Below are 17,493 nucleotides of genomic sequence, written 5' to 3'. Positions count from 1 at the left end.
CGTCATACTACTGAGCGTCATTTCCCTTGTTGAAAGAGTGTGGCAAATGTTTCCTTCAGAAAGAAAAACAAATTACACACCAGGGAATACACACGGGTGAACGTCCTTATTCATGTTCAATGTGTGGGAGATGTTTGATTAGGAAAGAACATCTCCTTATACAACAGAAAATTCTCACAGGTGAGTGCGGGGAAACCTTTCGCTCAGGAAGGAGTGCTTTTTGAATATATGAGAATTCACACGGGTGAGTGTCCTTTATCCGTGTTTACAGTGCGGGAAATCCTTCATTCGTAAAAGAGACCTTGTTATACACCAGAGAATTCACACAGATGAGGGTCTTTATTCATGTTCAGAGTGCGGGAAATCTTTCACTCAGAAAAAAGGAACTTGTGAGAAACCAGGAAAAGCACACAGGTGAGCACCCTGACTCATGTTTAGGGTGCGGGAAATGTTTGATTCACAAAGAGGACCTTGTTAGACACCAGAAAATTCATACAGGTGAGGACACTGATGATGGGACATAACAAGGGAATAAATGTGACCCCCACGAGCCTCAGATTCTCCTAGGGAGGGGGTCAGATAGAGACAAGTGGTGTACAAAGCACATCACAGTACATCGGGGGTATAATAAAAATGTTTTAGTTTTTAGGGGTGTGGTTTGACAGATATATAGACATAAAGAATAAACTAAAGGAACGTGGTTCTCCAATAAAACGGTACTGAGTAAGTCCAATATTTACACCGACAGACCATGAACATTGCCCAACGGTGGTCAATGGGGAAACAGCACACTTACATTAGCTGGCAAGAGAAACTACTGCAAAAAAGATGGAAGAGTTGCCTGAAAATGTAGTGTAAATGGTGGAGGAGATCTGTCGGAGAATGTAGTGTGGATGGTGGAGGAGAGCTGTCGGAGAATGTAGTGTGGATGGTGGAGGAGATCTGTCGGAGAATGTAGTGTGGATGGTGGAGGAGATCTGTCGGAGAATGTAGTGTGGATGGTGGAGGAGATCTGTCGGAGAATGTAGTGTGGATGGTGGAGGAGAGCTGTCGGAGAATGTAGTGTGGATGGTGGAGGAGAGCTGTCAGAGAATGTAGTGTGGATGGTGGAGGAGATCTGTCGGAGAATGTAGTGTGGATGGTGGAGGAGAGCTGTCGGAGAATGTAGTGTGGATGGTGGAGGAGATCTGTCGGAGAATGTAGTGTGGATGGTGGAGGAGATCTGTCAGAGAATGCAGTGTGGATGGTGGGAGGAGAGCTGTCGGAGAATGTAGTGTGGATGGTGGAGGAGATCTGTCGGAGAATGTAGTGTGGATGGTGGGGGGAGATCTGTCGGAGAATGTAGTGTGGATGGTGGAGGAGATCTGTCGGAGACTGTAGTATGGATGGTGGAGGAGATCTGTCGGAGAATGTAGTGTGGATGGTGGGAGGAGAGATGTCGGAGAATGTAGTGTGGATGGTGGAGGAGATCTGTCGGTGTGGATGGTGGAGGAGAGCTGTCGGAGAATGTAGTGTGGATGGTGGAGGGGATCTGTCGGAGAATGTAGTGTGGATGGTGGGAGGAGAGCTGTCGGAGAATGTAGTGTGGATGGTGGAGGAGAGCTGTCGGAGAATGTAGTGTGGATGGTGGAGGAGATCTGTTGGAGAATGTAGTGTGGATGATGGAGGAGATCTGTCGAAGAATGTACTGTAGTTGGTGGAGGAGATCTGTCGGAGAATGTAGTGTCGTTGGTGGAGATCTGTCGGAGAATGTAGTGTGGATGGTGGAGGAGATCTGTCGGAGAATGTAGTGTGGATGGTGGAGGAGATCTGTCGGAGAATGTAGTGTGGATGGTGAAGGAGATCTGTCGCAGAATGTAGTGTGGATGGTGGAGGAGATCTGTCGGAGAATGTAGTGTGGATGGTGGGAGGAGATCTGTCGGAGAATGTAGTGTGGATGGTGGAGGAGAGCTGTCGGAGAATGTAGTGTGGATGGTGGAGGAGAGCTGTCAGAGAATGTAGTGTGGATGGTGGAGGAGATCTGTCGGAGAATGTAGTGTGGATGGTGGAGAGCTGTCGGAGAATGTAGTGTGGATGGTGGAGGAGATCTGTCGGAGACTGTAGTATGGATGGTGGAGGAGATCTGTCGGAGAATGTAGTGTGGATGGTGGGAGGAGAGATGTCGGAGAATGTAGTGTGGATGGTGGAGGAGATCTGTCGGTGTGGATGGTGGAGGAGAGCTGTCGGAGAATGTAGTGTGGATGGTGGAGGGGATCTGTCGGAGAATGTAGTGTGGATGGTGGGAGGAGAGCTGTCGGAGAATGTAGTGTGGATGGTGGAGGAGAGCTGTCAGAGAATGTAGTGTGGATGGTGGAGGAGATCTGTTGGAGAATGTAGTGTGGATGATGGAGGAGATCTGTCGAAGAATGTACTGTAGTTGGTGGAGGAGATCTGTCGGAGAATGAAGTGTCGTTGGTGGAGATCTGTCGGAGAATGTAGTGTGGATGGTGGAGGAGATCTGTCGGAGAATGTAGTGTGGATGGTGGAGGAGATCTGTCAGAGAATGCAGTGTGGATTGTGGAGGAGATCTGTTGGAGAATGTAGTGTGGATGATGGAGGAGATCTGCCAGAGAATGTAGTGTGGATGGTGGGGGGAGATCTGTCGGAGAATGTAGAGTGGATGGTGGAGGAGATCTGTCGGAGAATGTAGTGTAGATGGTGGGGGGGGGAGATCTGTCGGAGAATGTAATGTGGATGGTGGCGGAGATCTGTCGGAGAACATGAAAAATCAAAAGTGCTAATTTTAAAAGCTTATATGCATGGTATTGTCTTAAAAAGTGTTTGGGGACCTGGGTCCTGCCCCAGGGGACATGTATCAATGCAAAAAAAAGTTTTAAAAACGGCCGTTTTTTCGGGAGCAGTGATTTTAATAATGTTTAAAGTGAAACAATAAAAGTGTAATATTCCTTTAGACTTCGTACCTGGGGGGTACAAAAAAATGGCGTGGGGTCCCCCCAAAAATCCATACCAGACCCTTATCTGAGCATGCAACCTGGCAGGCCGCAGGAGAGAGCGCCCCCCCCTCCTGAACCGTACCAGGCCACATGCTCTCAACATTGGGAGGGTGCTTTGGGGTAGCCCCCCAAAGCACCTTGTCCCCATGTTGATGGGGAGAAGGGCCTCATCCCCACAACCCTTGCCCGTTGGTTGTGGGAGTCTGTGGGCAGGGGGCTTATGGGAATCTGGAAGCCCCCTTTGACAAGGGGACCCCCAGATCCCGGTCCCCCTCTGTTTGAAATGGCAACGGGTACATTGTAGTGCATAGACAAGTGTAGCGCTCGTAAAAACTAATATAAATTTGTGAGAGTAAAGAAACGTCTATAGTGATCAACAATAAATACAGAATATGATAAATTAACAAATAAAGTCTTTGATGATATTCAGGTGTTTTTTAGACTGAAAGAGGCTGATGTTAGTCCAAAAAAGTATATAATTCCTTATTCACCACGTGGGTAATGCATGCAAAGATGTGATGGACCCTCCACATAGAGAAAAAGTGAAGGCTTACCAGAAGGATTGAACTCATAGGAACGTACGTTCAATGAGTCAATCTAGCTTGTAGCCCCAACAGGCAATGAGAAGGAAGGGCCTCTCGATTAGATGGCGACAAGACTCCCAAACATATCCAGACTCCTGACGGAACTTTAGAATGGATGGCAGACCTTCCCATAGATCATCTCAGATAGCCCATATAGGAATAAAGAAGGGGGGCCACATAGCATAATACCGTTTTGTAAAAGAGATTTATTAAAATAAGTAAACAACTTACATTTCCGTAGTAAAAAAAGCGCTTTAAGTAAAAATTATGGCAGGCAGTGGAGTCTCCCGACGTGTTTCGTCTTATTAGACTTCATCTGGGGTACTCACCCACTGCTGCCATACCCATTAATATAGATATCTTAGCCCCCTTAATGAGGATACAGCTCGTATCTAAATTTCATAGGTACTTCCGGGTTTGGCCAAGATGGCGGACCCGCGTGCGTTCCAAGCCTCTATTTCATGTGTGTATATGCGTTCCAGCACCATACTAGGGTGATATTATAAGATGTAATAAGATTAAAAGTGTAGGAATAAGCTAGGAATAGAGTCCACTTCCTTATAAAGATATCCCCAATACAAAATTATTGTTGTTATCCTCCATTCTCTAGTGGAGAGTATGATCTGAGATGCGGAAAAACGAGTGGCAGGACGTGCGTCACTCGGTCAAGTGGAATGAACGCACGTCACTTCCCTTCACATGGACCGCTGGAAGTAAACAGCGGTTCAAGCCTCGTTTTGATTCGTATCCACCTAGTGGTAGAGCGTGCGTCACCGCGTCGAATAAGGGGATGGCACGTGACTACCCATCACAAGTAAACAGCGGTTCAAGCCTCATTGTGGTAATAATCTCCCCAGTGTCATCAGTTAAGCTTTATATTGACAACATTGGGAGAGCTCTGTGTATAAACTTAAATCATGTGCAGCCAGAGATATAAACTTCAAATGGATGCATGAATATGTGGAAATATGGAAATAATATACCGATAAGAATTAAATCAAGAATTAAATCAATCAATCAATGTATCTAATATATAGTGATATCGTGATGGAAAAAATTGATAAAATTACTAAAAAATTAATAAATAATGAGTGACGTGTTAAGGTTGCAATATAGAAATTTAATAAAAAAATATAAAAAAATAATAAAAAAAATTATAAAAAAAAAAAAAAAAAAAAAATAATAAAATAAAAAATAAAAAATAAAAAAATAAAAAATAAAAAATAAATAAAAAATAAATAATAAAAAATAATAAAATAAAAATAAAAAATAAAGAATAAAAATAAATAAAGATAAATTGAAAATGTGAATGAAAATAGTGATAAATACCACCTTAGAAGGTAAGTGTTCTGATGTGAACCTAAAGAACAAAAATGTGAAAAAACTTAATATTGAAAATGTCCATGAAGCATTTCTATGTATGTATATAAATTTGGCCACCATAGACCCGAGATGTATCCTCAAAAGAGTTCTACACAATTATACATCGACATAGAGAACCTCTATTTGCTCTCAGGTGAATGAATTAGGAGTCATTGATAAATGCATTAATATCGATTTCCATATTCATACCCCTTGGGGAGAGGGACTGTACTGTAGCTCATGTATCCAGAATGTCTCTAGACGTGAGACTCCCCTGGTCTTGGCTAGAGGTCGACCGATACATCGGCCGATATTTGGCTTTTTTTACTTAATCGGCATCGGCCGATAAAAAAAGCCGATTATAACTTCAGCGGGACTTGCAAATGACTTCTGTAATAGAAGTCAATTGCAAGCTGTTTAAAGTTTGTCTTCTCTCCTCCTCTGGGCAGCCTGCCAAATCTGATAAGAAGATACATTTGTATCTCTTCGGGTTCTTTTTATCAATAGACTGAACTCCGTGGAGAATTTCTCAGTTTAACCATTTAAAGACTAAATCTTTTTTGACATTTGTTGCTTACAAGTAAAAATCCTATATTTTCTGCTAGAAAATCAATTGGAACCCCCAAACATTATATATATTTTTTTTAGCAGAGACCCTAGGGAATAAAATAGCGGTTGTTGCAATATTTTATGTCACACGGTATTTGCGCAGCGGTCTTTCAAACGCAATTTTTTTAAAAAAAATACACTAATTAAAAAAAAATAAATAAACAGTAAAGTTAGCGCATTTTTTTTTTTTCGTCCAAAAGTTTTGATTACCTGTTTTTGTGTATTTAATATTTAAGATATAGTTATTTTTTTTAATCTAAATTATATATACAAGTGAACTGATTGGAGGTTTGTTTTGTTCAATAAATGTTTAAATGTAAAAAATTTTCTGTATCACTTATTACTTAAGATTGCTTACACACTGGAGCAGGCATGCGTTGACGGTAAAACGCTGTTAGTTTTAGCGGCGCTTTACCGTCATTTTAGCGGCGCTATTCGGCTGCTAGCGGGGCGCTTATAACCCAGCTAGCGGCCAAGGAAGGGGTTAAATGCGCCCCTGAAGTGCTGCTGCCAAAACGCTATGCAGGTGCTTCGGCAGCGGTGCGCATTCATTTCAATGGGCAGGAGTGGTGGAGGAGCGGTATACACCGCTGCAAAGATGCTGCTTGCAGGACTTTTTTTTACATCCTGCCAGCGCATCGCCTCAGTGTGAAAGCACTCGGAATATCACACTGAGACTGCAGGGGAGCCGTTTTACTGGCACTTTACAGGCGCTATTTTTAGCCCAAAAGCGCCTAAAAAAATGCCCCAGTGTGAAAGGGGTCTAACTGTTAGATTTTATGAGATGAAGGGGGAAAAAAAAAGAAAAAAAAAAAAAAAAATCGGCCTAATATATCGGCCCAAAAAAATCGGCATCATATATCGGCCATCGGCCACCGCGATTTCTAAATATCGGCATCGGCCAAAGAAAAACCCATATCGGTCGACCTCTAGTCTTGGCACCCCCTCTCCAAGGTGGGGTGTATTGGTCAATGACTAGAAATTGTGAACCTAGTGGGTTACCGTTATGGAATTCCTTGAAATGTCTGGGTACGCTATGTTTAGACTTCCTCCCTTTAATGAGGGCAATATGTTCGCCTACTCTTCTGGTGAAGGTTCTCGTTGTGCGGCCAACATATTGTTGGCCACATGGACATGTAATCAAATATACTACATATCTGGAATTACATGTACAGAAAGGCTTTATAGTATACCTTTTCCCAGTAACCGACGACATAAAATCAGTTGTCTTGCGTCCCGTTAGTGTATTGTGTTGACATACAACACATCTCTTACACGGAAAAAATCCAGTCAAGTTATGGAAAAAAGAAGGACGCACTGGAGGGTCAGTAACATTAGGTGCCACTAAACCACATAGGGATGGTGCTCCTTTAAAAATTAGTTTGGCTTGTTCAGGTAACATTTTACCCAAAATATTATCTTGCTTCAAAACTCCCCAATGTTTTTTTACAATGCTTTTGATTTGTGTATGTTGCACTGAGTATGAGGTTAACATTGCCCACTTATATGTGGAATCTGGTTCACTGTCAGGTTTCACCTCAAACAGGGAATTCCTATCCATATTAGTGACTCTCCGGAGCTCTAATTCCAGAGTAATATTATCATACTCCTTGTCGAGAAAACGTTGTTTTAAAATGTTTCCTTGTTCTATAAACACATCTAAATTTGTACAGTTCCTGCGAAGACGCAGAAACTGACTACGAGGGACTGCATTAAGCCAAGATCTATGATGACAGCTATCCCTGGGGATAAAGCTGTTTCGATCTGTTGGCTTGAAATAGGTGTTGAATTCGAATTGATTATTAACGATCTTAATTTCCAGGTCAAGGAAGTAGATCACATTTTCACTAGCTTCATAAGATAAGGAGATACCTCTATCGTTGGTGTTAAGGTACTCGAAAAATTGTTTCAATGTTTCTGAAGTACCACTCCATAGGAGGAGGATGTCGTCTATATATCTGGCCCACAGGACCAATGAGGTGGTTCTATGGGCATAGACGACATCCTCCTCCCACTTGGCCATGAAGAGGTTCGCAAGACTCGGAGCGAATTTCGCTCCCATGGCCACTCCACGTTGTTGCAAATAGTACCGTTGATCGAACCAAAAATAGTTATGTTTTGGTTCGATCAACGGTACTATTTGCAACAACGTGGAGAGGCCATGGGAGCGAAATTCGCTCCGAGTCTTGCGAACCTCTTCATGGCCAAGTGGGAGGAGGATGTCGTCTATGCCCATAGAACCACCTCATTGGTCCTGTGGGCCAGATATATAGACGACATCCTCCTCCTATGGAGTGGTACTTCAGAAACATTGAAACAATTTTTCGAGTACCTTAACACCAACGATAGAGGTATCTCCTTATCTTATGAAGCTAGTGAAAATGTGATCCACTTCCTTGACCTGGAAATTAAGATCGTTAATAATCAATTCGAATTCAACACCTATTTCAAGCCAACAGATCGAAACAGCTTTATCCCCAGGGATAGCTGTCATCATAGATCTTGGCTTAATGCAGTCCCTCGTAGTCAGTTTCTGCGTCTTCGCAGGAACTGTACAAATTTAGATGTGTTTATAGAACAAGCAAACATTTTAAAACAACGTTTTCTCGACAAGGGGTATGATAATATTACTCTGGAATTAGAGCTCCGGAGAGTCACTAATATGGATAGGAATTCCCTGTTTGAGGTGAAACCTGACAGTGAACCAGATTCCACATATAAGTGGGCAATGTTAACCTCATACTCAGTGCAACATAAACAAATCAAAAGCATTGTAAAAAAACATTGGGGAGTTTTGAAGCAAGATAATATTTTGGGTAAAATGTTACCTGAACAAGCCAAACTAATTTTTAAAGGAGCACCATCCCTACGTGGTTTAGTGGCACCTAATGTTACTGACCCTCCAGTGCGTCCTTCTTTTTTCCATAACTTGACTGGATTTTTTCCGTGTAAGAGATGTGTTGTATGTCAACACAATACACTAACGGGACGCAAGACAACTGATTTTATGTCGTCGGTTACTGGGAAAAGGTATACTATAAAGACTTTCTGTACATGTAATTCCAGATATGTAGTATATTTGATTACATGTCCATGTGGCCAACAATATGTTGGCCGCACAACGAGAACCTTCACCAGAAGAGTAGGCGAACATATTGCCCTCATTAAAGGGAGGAAGTCTAAACATAGCGTACCCAGACATTTCAAGGAATTCCATAACGGTAACCCACTAGGTTCACAATTTCTAGTCATTGACCAATACACCCCACCTTGGAGAGGGGGTGCCAAGACCAGGGGAGTCTCACGTCTAGAGACATTCTGGATACATGAGCTACAGTCCCTCTCCCCAAGGGGTATGAATATGGAAATCGATATTAATGCATTTATCAATGACTCCTAATTCATTCACCTGAGAGCAAATAGAGGTTCTCTATGTCGATGTATAATTGTGTAGAACTCTTTTGAGGATACATCTCGGGTCTATGGTAGCCAAATTTATATACATACATAGAAATGCTTCATGGACATTTTCACTATTAAGTTTTTTCACATTTTTGTTCTTTAGGTTCACATCAGAACACTTACCTTCCAAGGTGGTATTTATCACTATTTTCATTCACATTTTCAATTTATCTTTATTTATTTTTATTCTTTATTTTTTATTTTAATTTTATTATTTTTTATTATTTATTTTTTATTATTTATTTTTTATTTTTTTATTTTTTATTTTTATTTTTTATTTTATTATTTTTTTATTTTATTTTTTTTATAATTTTTTTTATAATTTTTTTATATATTTTTATTAAATTTCTATATTGCAACCTTAACACGTCACTCATTATTCATTAATTTTTTAGTAATTTTATCAATTTTTTCCATCACGATATCACTATATATTAGATACATTGATTGATTGATTTAATTCTTGATTTAATTCTTATCGGTATATTATTTCCATATTTCCACATATTCATGCATCCATTTGAAGTTTATATCTCTGGCTGCACATGATTTAAGTTTATACACAGAGCTCTCCCAATGTTGTCAATATAAAGCTTAACTGATGACACTGGGGAGATTATTACCACAATGAGGCTTGAACCGCTGTTTACTTGTGATGGGTAGTCACGTGCCATCCCCTTATTCGACGCGGTGACGCACGCTCTACCACTAGGTGGATACGAATCAAAACGAGGCTTGAACCGCTGTTTACTTCCAGCGGTCCATGTGAAGGGAAGTGACGTGCGTTCATTCCACTTGACCGAGTGACGCACGTCCTGCCACTCGTTTTTCCGCATCTCGGATCATACTCTCCACTAGAGAATGGAGGATAACAACAATAATTTTGTATTGGGGATATCTTTATAAGGAAGTGGACTCTATTCCTAGCTTATTCCTACACTTTTAATCTTATTACATCTTATAATATCACCCTAGTATGGTGCTGGAACGCATATACACACATGAAATAGAGGCTTGGAACGCACGCGGGTCCGCCATCTTGGCCAAACCCGGAAGTACCTATGAAATTTAGATACGAGCTGTATCCTCATTAAGGGGGCTAAGATATCTATATTAATGGGCATGGCAGCAGTGGGTGAGTACCCCAGATGAAGTCTAATAAGACGAAACGCGTCGGGAGACTCCACTGCCTGCCATAATTTTTACTTGAAGCGCTTTTTTTACTACGGAAATGTAAGTTGTTTACTTATTTTAATAAATCTCTTTTACAAAATGGTATTATGCTATGTGGCCCCCCTTCTTTATTCCTATATGGGCTATCTGAGATGATCTATGGGAAGGTCTGCCATCCATTCTAAAGTTCCGTCAGGAGTCTGGATATGTTTGGGAGTCTTGTCGCCATCTAATCGAGAGGCCCTTCCTTCTCATTGCCCGTTGGGGCTACAAGCTAGATTGACTCATTGAACGTACGTTCCTATGAGTTCAATCCTTCTGGTAAGCCTTCACTTTTTCTCTATGTGGAGGGTCCATCACATCTTTGCATGCGTTACCCACGTGGTGAATAAGGAATTATATACTTTTTTGGACTAACATCAGCCTCTTTCAGTCTAAAAAACACCTGAATATCATCAAAGACTTTATTTGTTAATTTATCATATTCTGTATTTATTGTTGATCACTATAGACGTTTCTTTACTCTCACAAATTTATATTAGTTTTTACGAGCGCTACACTTGTCTATGCACTGAAATTTTGACAATATCCTATTTGTTGTGTGAGCTGCTTTTCTGTTGGGTGAGCGCAGGGTTAAATTTTTCTCTTTTTGGTTTAACGGGTACATTGTACCCATAGCATTTCACAAAAAAAGTGTGAAAGTGGTAAAAAACACACACCGTGGGAGAAGTCCTTTATTAAAAAATAAAAAAATAAATCTGTCCCACGTAGTCCATTCACCGACGAACCGAAAAATACGGGGGAAGCCATAGTAATGTGCCCGTGCGTCAGAGGGGGGCGGACCAGGTGGCCCAGCCCCCTCTGACGCTACGGGGGAGGCCATATCAGAGAGGTGCGGGGTCATCCGGCGACGACACCATGTGGCCCCACCCACAGTTTTAAAAGAGCTGTCACCTGCGAGGACGCATCATATAGAGAACAATCTTCTCCATAAACATCTGTGGGTGTTGGACAGTCTAATGCTTCACAGCTTGGGACCATGAGGCAGGTTTCTGAGCAGCGCAAGTCCTCACAGCTGGGGGCCTTAAGCCAAGTCTCTGAGCAGTGTAGGACCTCATAGCTGGGAACCATGAGGCAGGTTTCTGAGCAATGTAAGACCTCACCACTGGGGGCCATGAGACAAGTCTCTGAGCAGTCTAAGACCTCACAACTGAAGACCATGAGGCAAGTCCCTTTGACATCTGGTTGCCTTACGACAATACAAAACTGCTGGTATCCAGTGCAATCTCTAGAACACTACACCGGGATTAATTTAGGGTAATTACTCACAAGTCCCCAGGACAGCTGACACCTTTCAACTTCCTCCGGACACAGTCTAGCGAGTGAGACAGTCATGATCCCTTGTGGTGAAGTCCTGCAATCAGCTTCTAACAAGGTCCATTCAGGTCCTTAGCCCCGACACCGCTGATGCCTCTAGAACAGCTGAATTGTCCATGGGCTGGCTTAGGGCTGAAGTCTCTCAGGCTTTGGAACCCTCCTATTGAGAGAGAACCCAGTTCTCAAGGGCTTCAGATTATTTATCCCCTGGACACTCCTTTTCAGGATTGACTGGAGAGTTAGAGGTATTGAGGCAGGTTATAAATATCAAGGCTGGTTATTTGAATTTTCTCTCAATAAGCACTAGAGGCAGGGGAGTTTCATGAATAAGGTTTCTCCTGGTTCTTCATCCTGTCTTAGGCCTTCTGTCTCAAGAGGGATATTTCCTTCTGCAGGAAGCATGCCCATGTCTACAAACTGGCCAGCATCCCTTTGGTCTGGAACTGCACATATAGTCTCAGTCCCGCTGTTGTACACAAAAAACTCTTGCATTAGAGACAATAAACGTCTTGCTAGACCATCCCAATCTATTTTAGCTTTACTTCAAATAAAGTTTCTCTGCAGTACCAACTCATCCGACAGAAGAGACACAGAAGTATCCAATGGATGAACGGGAAACACATTTTCTTTTTAGAATGCTTCTAGACCATGGACTATTACCTGGGAACTGTAATGTTGAAGTGTGTCCAGTAAAGTTGGTAACTGTTCAAACATCTGGTCTGAAGTTACCACATAGGGGTGCATGGTGGTACATGGCTTATAGCAAAGAACAGGATCTGTTATGCACACATAGGGTGAAGTGGAGAACATGCTTTTGCAAAGAACAAGTGAAAAGGGAATGATATGGCAGCCAGACAGCGGGAGAACAGTATCGGCAAGGGCAGACCCGGAAGAAGGGGTGAGAAGTAGGGGAAGCCGCCCAGGGCACAACAATGGGGTGGCACTCCCTCACTGCACCAAGCTTTAGATCAGTGGCTAGCAACCAGTGGACCACAGCTTCATGTCTTCTGTGACAGCTACTGTCTCTGTGCTCCAACATGCCCACTCTCCACCCCATACACCTTCAGCTGACACAAAAGCACACCATGCATGTGCAATCACCTTCTAGTTGCTAGAAAGCAAACAATTGACCACACATATGCAGTAAACACTCAATGCCAACTATGAGAAGTCAGAGCAAGGAGGCAGAGAGTGGGCACAGGGCAGCACATCTATTTTATACCTTGCAAAAGGAGCAGAGAAGGGGGCACAGTGTTGCCTTCTTATCCTGGGCGCTTGATGAACCTGCACTGGTACTGGGCAAGGGTGACAAGTCCTCTGCATAGTGAGTGGAGCTGTGCACTGTTTCCCTCCTGAGTGGTTGGTGCCCCAGCTACCGGGACTAGTTCTGCTTGATGGAGACCTCAGGGACCTAGCTGTAAGTATGGAAGAGTTAAACAATTCAAGTTGAACATGCTGGATGTTCGTGCTGTTATGTGGCAGAACCTGCAACTGCATCACTGAGATTTAGGTGATAGGAGGTCTGGACTGGTGGAACTGGATACATGGTCAGTGGTGTCCCCTTCAAAATGTCACATTAAATGGGGCGATGTGTACTGCATCATGGGGCCAAGTGGTTCACAGTACAGAGCGTCAAGTGGCAATACAGTTACACCAGGTATACAGCTCACTTCTAATTCGGGGCGCTGTCCTAATGTTGAAATCACATGTACGTGGCTCCGCCTTGTCCTGGGCACATACAGGAGGAGGAGGAAAGTGGAGGCCCCATGTGCATGGGCGAGTTGGCTATGCCCACAAGCGCATTCTTAATACTCCATGCAGAGACACTCTTGCCCACCAGGGCGGCGCTATAGTTGTCCTAGGTAACCTCTGGCACACTGAGATCTATGGAGGTTTCCAGAGACACCTTTGCTTAAAAAGTCACTGTTGCTAGTAGAGATAACACATCTAGTTCTGGGGTCACCCCTACCACATCTACGTAACTCGGCATTTGGTTTATATGACACAGGTGCGTGCACAGAGGTAGTAAACATCACATTGTTAATTCTGCCTCCCCCCCTTCCCACTATACAGCACAGGGCATAGAGGTAAGTCTATCTCTACATAAACCACAGTGGGTCCCCCAACTGGTTTTGCCCCACGTCACCACAGACAGTCTTACTGTCAACCTCTTTATTCCCTGTCTTGTGGTCCCAGCAACAAAATCAATCAATCATTACAGGGCTAAAATAAATGTTCTTCTACATGTGTTAAAACTGTTAGATTTGAGCCCAGTACATTTTATTTCATTTTTTTTGTTTGGTTTTCATTATGTTGTTTAATATTTATTAACAATCAAACATGAGGAAAAAATAGTTTTCATTGTATTATTGTCTGAATTGTATCTGAGATATAATCTACATGTGTAATCATGGATGTAACATGACAGAGGGTAGGACCAGGAAGGCAGCAGGGACAACGATGAAACATAACGTAGACTGCAGTATTTATATTCAACACAAGGTGGCGATCTCACTTGGAACACACAGACAGGAAGTGATGTAAGATAAAGACAGGAAGTGATGTCAGATAAAGACAGGAAGTGATATAGGAGTATAAATTGGGAGTTCCCGGTAAAATTGTAGTTGAAGAGACGTAGAGAGGAGACATTGCTGGAACTAGCCGGAGAGGAGGTAATAAGATATTATTTTATATTTACACCCAGTAACCCCCCATCATGTCCGTCCTTCGTCCTTTTTCCACATCACTGTGATGTCTGTTATGGTTTATAGATAAGGTTGCCACCTCATCCCTTTAAACCCGAACACATATAAATTACACAGGTTCTGAGGCTGATTAGGATGGTAATTAAACTCACTTGTTGCCTTATCTGCATTAAATTAGCCTCAGAACCTGTGTAATTCATATGTGTTCGGGTTTAAAGGGATGAGGTGGCAACTCTATTTATAGACCAGATATATCCTAAATATAGAGCCATTTATCCAACTGTCCATCCAGAGCCTCTGGTTTATAGACCAGATACATCCTAAATATAGAGCCATTTATCCAACTGTCCATCCAGAGCCTCTGGTTTATAGACCAGATACATCCTAAATATAGAACCATTTATCCAACTGTCCATCCAGAGCCTCTGGTTTATAGACCAGATACATCCTAAATATAGAACCATTTATCCAACTGTCCATCCAGAGCCCCTGGTTTATAGACCAGATACATCCTAAATATAGAGCCATTTATCCAACTTTCATGAAGCTGTCTTGGGGTAGTGCTGACAGGAGAGGTGAGCGGTGCCGGGAATTCTGGGACATTATCCAGTAACAGACAAGGGATGTGTCTGGATGGTGACTGTATCATTGTGTGTGTCAGGTTCCTATAAGGTGTCAGGACGTCACTGTCTATTTTTCCATTGAGGAGTGGGAGTATTTAGAAGGACACAAGGATCTCTACAAGGACGTCATGATGGACAATCAGCCGCCCCTCACATCACCGGGTAAGAGGAGACTTTATTGTAAAGGAGAGAGCAGTACGGAGGATCCACCTAGATCCCCCATCATCTGATAAACACATAGAAACAATGTATTCAGTCAGTGTGTGTGTTTCCTACAGATGGATCCAGTAATGGGAACCCACAAGAGAGATGTCCCCATCCTATGTATTCCACCATCCCTCACCGTGATCAGGTAGATGGGACTGAGAATGTAGACATTAAAAATGTATTCTAATCTATGAGCGGACATTCTATGTAATCTCTTGGTCTTTTTTTTTTTTTTTTTTTTTTTTTATAAATGTGTTCTATCATCTTCGGGGTTTAGGGTGAAGAATTGAAAGACATCAAAGCTGAGATTAAAGAGGAAGAAGAAGAGATGTTGGTGAGTGGAGATCAGCAGTCTATGGAGGAGAGTTGTCCTCTGAATTCCCAGAATTCTACACGAGAAGATGCCAACTATACAGATAATAATCAGGTAGGTGGGACTGGGCAAAAGGAACTCAAAAATAATTCTATGAGTGGACATTCTTCTATGTAATTTCTTATTATTGACAGCAGTGTTTCCAGATGTTATATTTTATCATCTCTTGAATTTAGAATGAAGAACGGAAAGACATCAAAGCTGAGATTAAAGAGGAAGAAGAAGAGATGTCGATAAGTGGAGCTCAGCAATCTATGGGAGGGGGAGGTCCTCTGTATTCCCGGGATTCCACACAGGAAGGTCACACCATCCCTCACCATCATCAGGTAGATGAAGCTGAGCATGTAGACCTAAAATGTATTCTAAGCTATTAGATGATATTCTATGTAATCTGATCTTCTTCTTTTTTTATAAATGTATTCCATCATCTTTGGGGTTTAGGATGAAGAAGTGAAAGACATCAAAGCTGAAATTAAAGAGGAAGAAGAAGAGACGTTGGTGACCAGACATCAGCAGTCTATGGAGGAGGGTTGTCCTCTGTATTCCCAGGATTCTACACGGGAAGATCAGAACTATACAGAGAATAATCAGGTAGATGGGACTGGGCAAAAAGAACTAAAAAAAAAATCTATGAGTGGACAATCTTCTATGTAATTTCTTATTATTGACAGCAGTGTTTCCAGATGTTCTATTTTTTCATCTCTTGAATTTAGAATGAAGAACGGAAAGACATCAAAGCTGAAATTAAAGAGGAAGAAGAAGAGATGTCGATAAGTGGAGCTCAGCAATCTATGGGAGGGGGAGGTCCTCTGTTTTCCCGGGATTCCACACAGGAAGTTCGCACCATCCCTCACCATCATCAGGTAGATGGAACTGAGCATGTAGACCTAAAATGTATTCTAAGCTATTAGATGATATTCTATGTAATCTGATCTTCTTTTTTTATAAATGTATTCCATCATCTTTGGGGTTTAGGATGAAGAAGTGAAAGACATCAAAGCTGAGATTAAAGAGGAAGAAGAAGAGACGTTGGTGACCAGACATCAGCAGTCTATGGAGGAGGGTTGTCCTCAGTATTTCCAGGTTTCTACACGGGAAGATCAGAACTATACAGAGAATGATCAGGTAGATGGGACGGGGCAAAAAGAATGTAAAAATAATTTTATAAGAGGATAATCTTCTATGTAATCTCCAATTATTGGCAGCAGTGTTTCCAGATGTTATATTGTATCATCTCTACAATTTAGAATGAAGAACGGAAAGACAACAATGTTGAGGAAGAAGAAGAGAGGTTGGTGAGTGGAGATCAGCAGTGTATGGAGGAGAGAGGTCCTCTGTATTCCCAGAATTTTCCCAAGAAAACCCCCAGTTATAAAGAGCCTGATCAGGTAGATGGGACTGGGGTAAAAAAAAAAAAAATTCTATGAGAGGACATTCTTTTATGTAATCTGTTGTTCCTCTTTATAAATCTTTGGTGTTTAGGGTGAAGAACTGAGAGACATCAAAGCTGAGCATAAAGAGGAAGAAGAAGAGAGCTTGGTGAGTGGAGATCAGCAGTCTATGGAGGAGGGGGAGATGATTATGGAAAGTAAACAGGAGGAATCTTCTCTACATATGGACACAAGTAAGTCATAAACACTAAATGCAGAAACCGTCCACATTTTTTTCGGTGTATAAAATATTGGGATTATTTGATATTTCATGATTTCTCTTGCACAGGACTGGTGGACGTTTGATAGATTCACTTTTACAAATGTATGTTTTAGGCTCTGCTGTGCACATTTTATAGTTTACCACCACTTCTGTACACTATATGAATAGTATATCTTTGATATGTTTTAAAGAATAGGTGGAGGAAAGTCCCATTCTTTACTATAACCTTGTCATCAATGCAGAAATACTATTGCTTAGTATGATTTGGGTGTTTTGTGTCATTGATCTGGTTTTATTTGTAGTTTCCTGTTATAATTGCACCCAATCAAATGCCAGAGCTCTGGGAACGTTTTGAAAGCTACACATAGATCT

The 17,493-nt window shown here is 41.9% G+C and overlaps 1 protein-coding gene across 1 annotated transcript in view; it reads left to right on the top strand.

Annotated features, from left to right (window-relative positions):
• Nucleotides 1-14,103: 14,103 nt before the first annotated feature.
• The window catches only part of LOC141106895 (uncharacterized), a 41,600-nt gene continuing 38,210 nt past the window's right edge, over nucleotides 14,104-17,493 (top strand). The window contains 10 exon segments of the mRNA XM_073597824.1: nucleotides 14,104-14,232; nucleotides 14,927-15,050; nucleotides 15,167-15,240; nucleotides 15,373-15,522; nucleotides 15,645-15,794; nucleotides 15,910-16,059; nucleotides 16,182-16,331; nucleotides 16,444-16,593; nucleotides 16,716-16,856; nucleotides 16,951-17,092. Of these exon segments, the coding sequence (XP_073453925.1) occupies nucleotides 15,017-15,050; nucleotides 15,167-15,240; nucleotides 15,373-15,522; nucleotides 15,645-15,794; nucleotides 15,910-16,059; nucleotides 16,182-16,331; nucleotides 16,444-16,593; nucleotides 16,716-16,856; nucleotides 16,951-17,092 (1,141 nt within the window). The 5' untranslated portion in view covers nucleotides 14,104-14,232; nucleotides 14,927-15,016.

Source organism: Aquarana catesbeiana, linkage group LG08 (assembly GCF_042186555.1).
Source record: "Aquarana catesbeiana isolate 2022-GZ linkage group LG08, ASM4218655v1, whole genome shotgun sequence".
Taxonomy (NCBI): Eukaryota; Metazoa; Chordata; class Amphibia; order Anura; family Ranidae; genus Aquarana; species Aquarana catesbeiana.
This window is presented reverse-complemented; position numbering and strand designations above follow the sequence as displayed.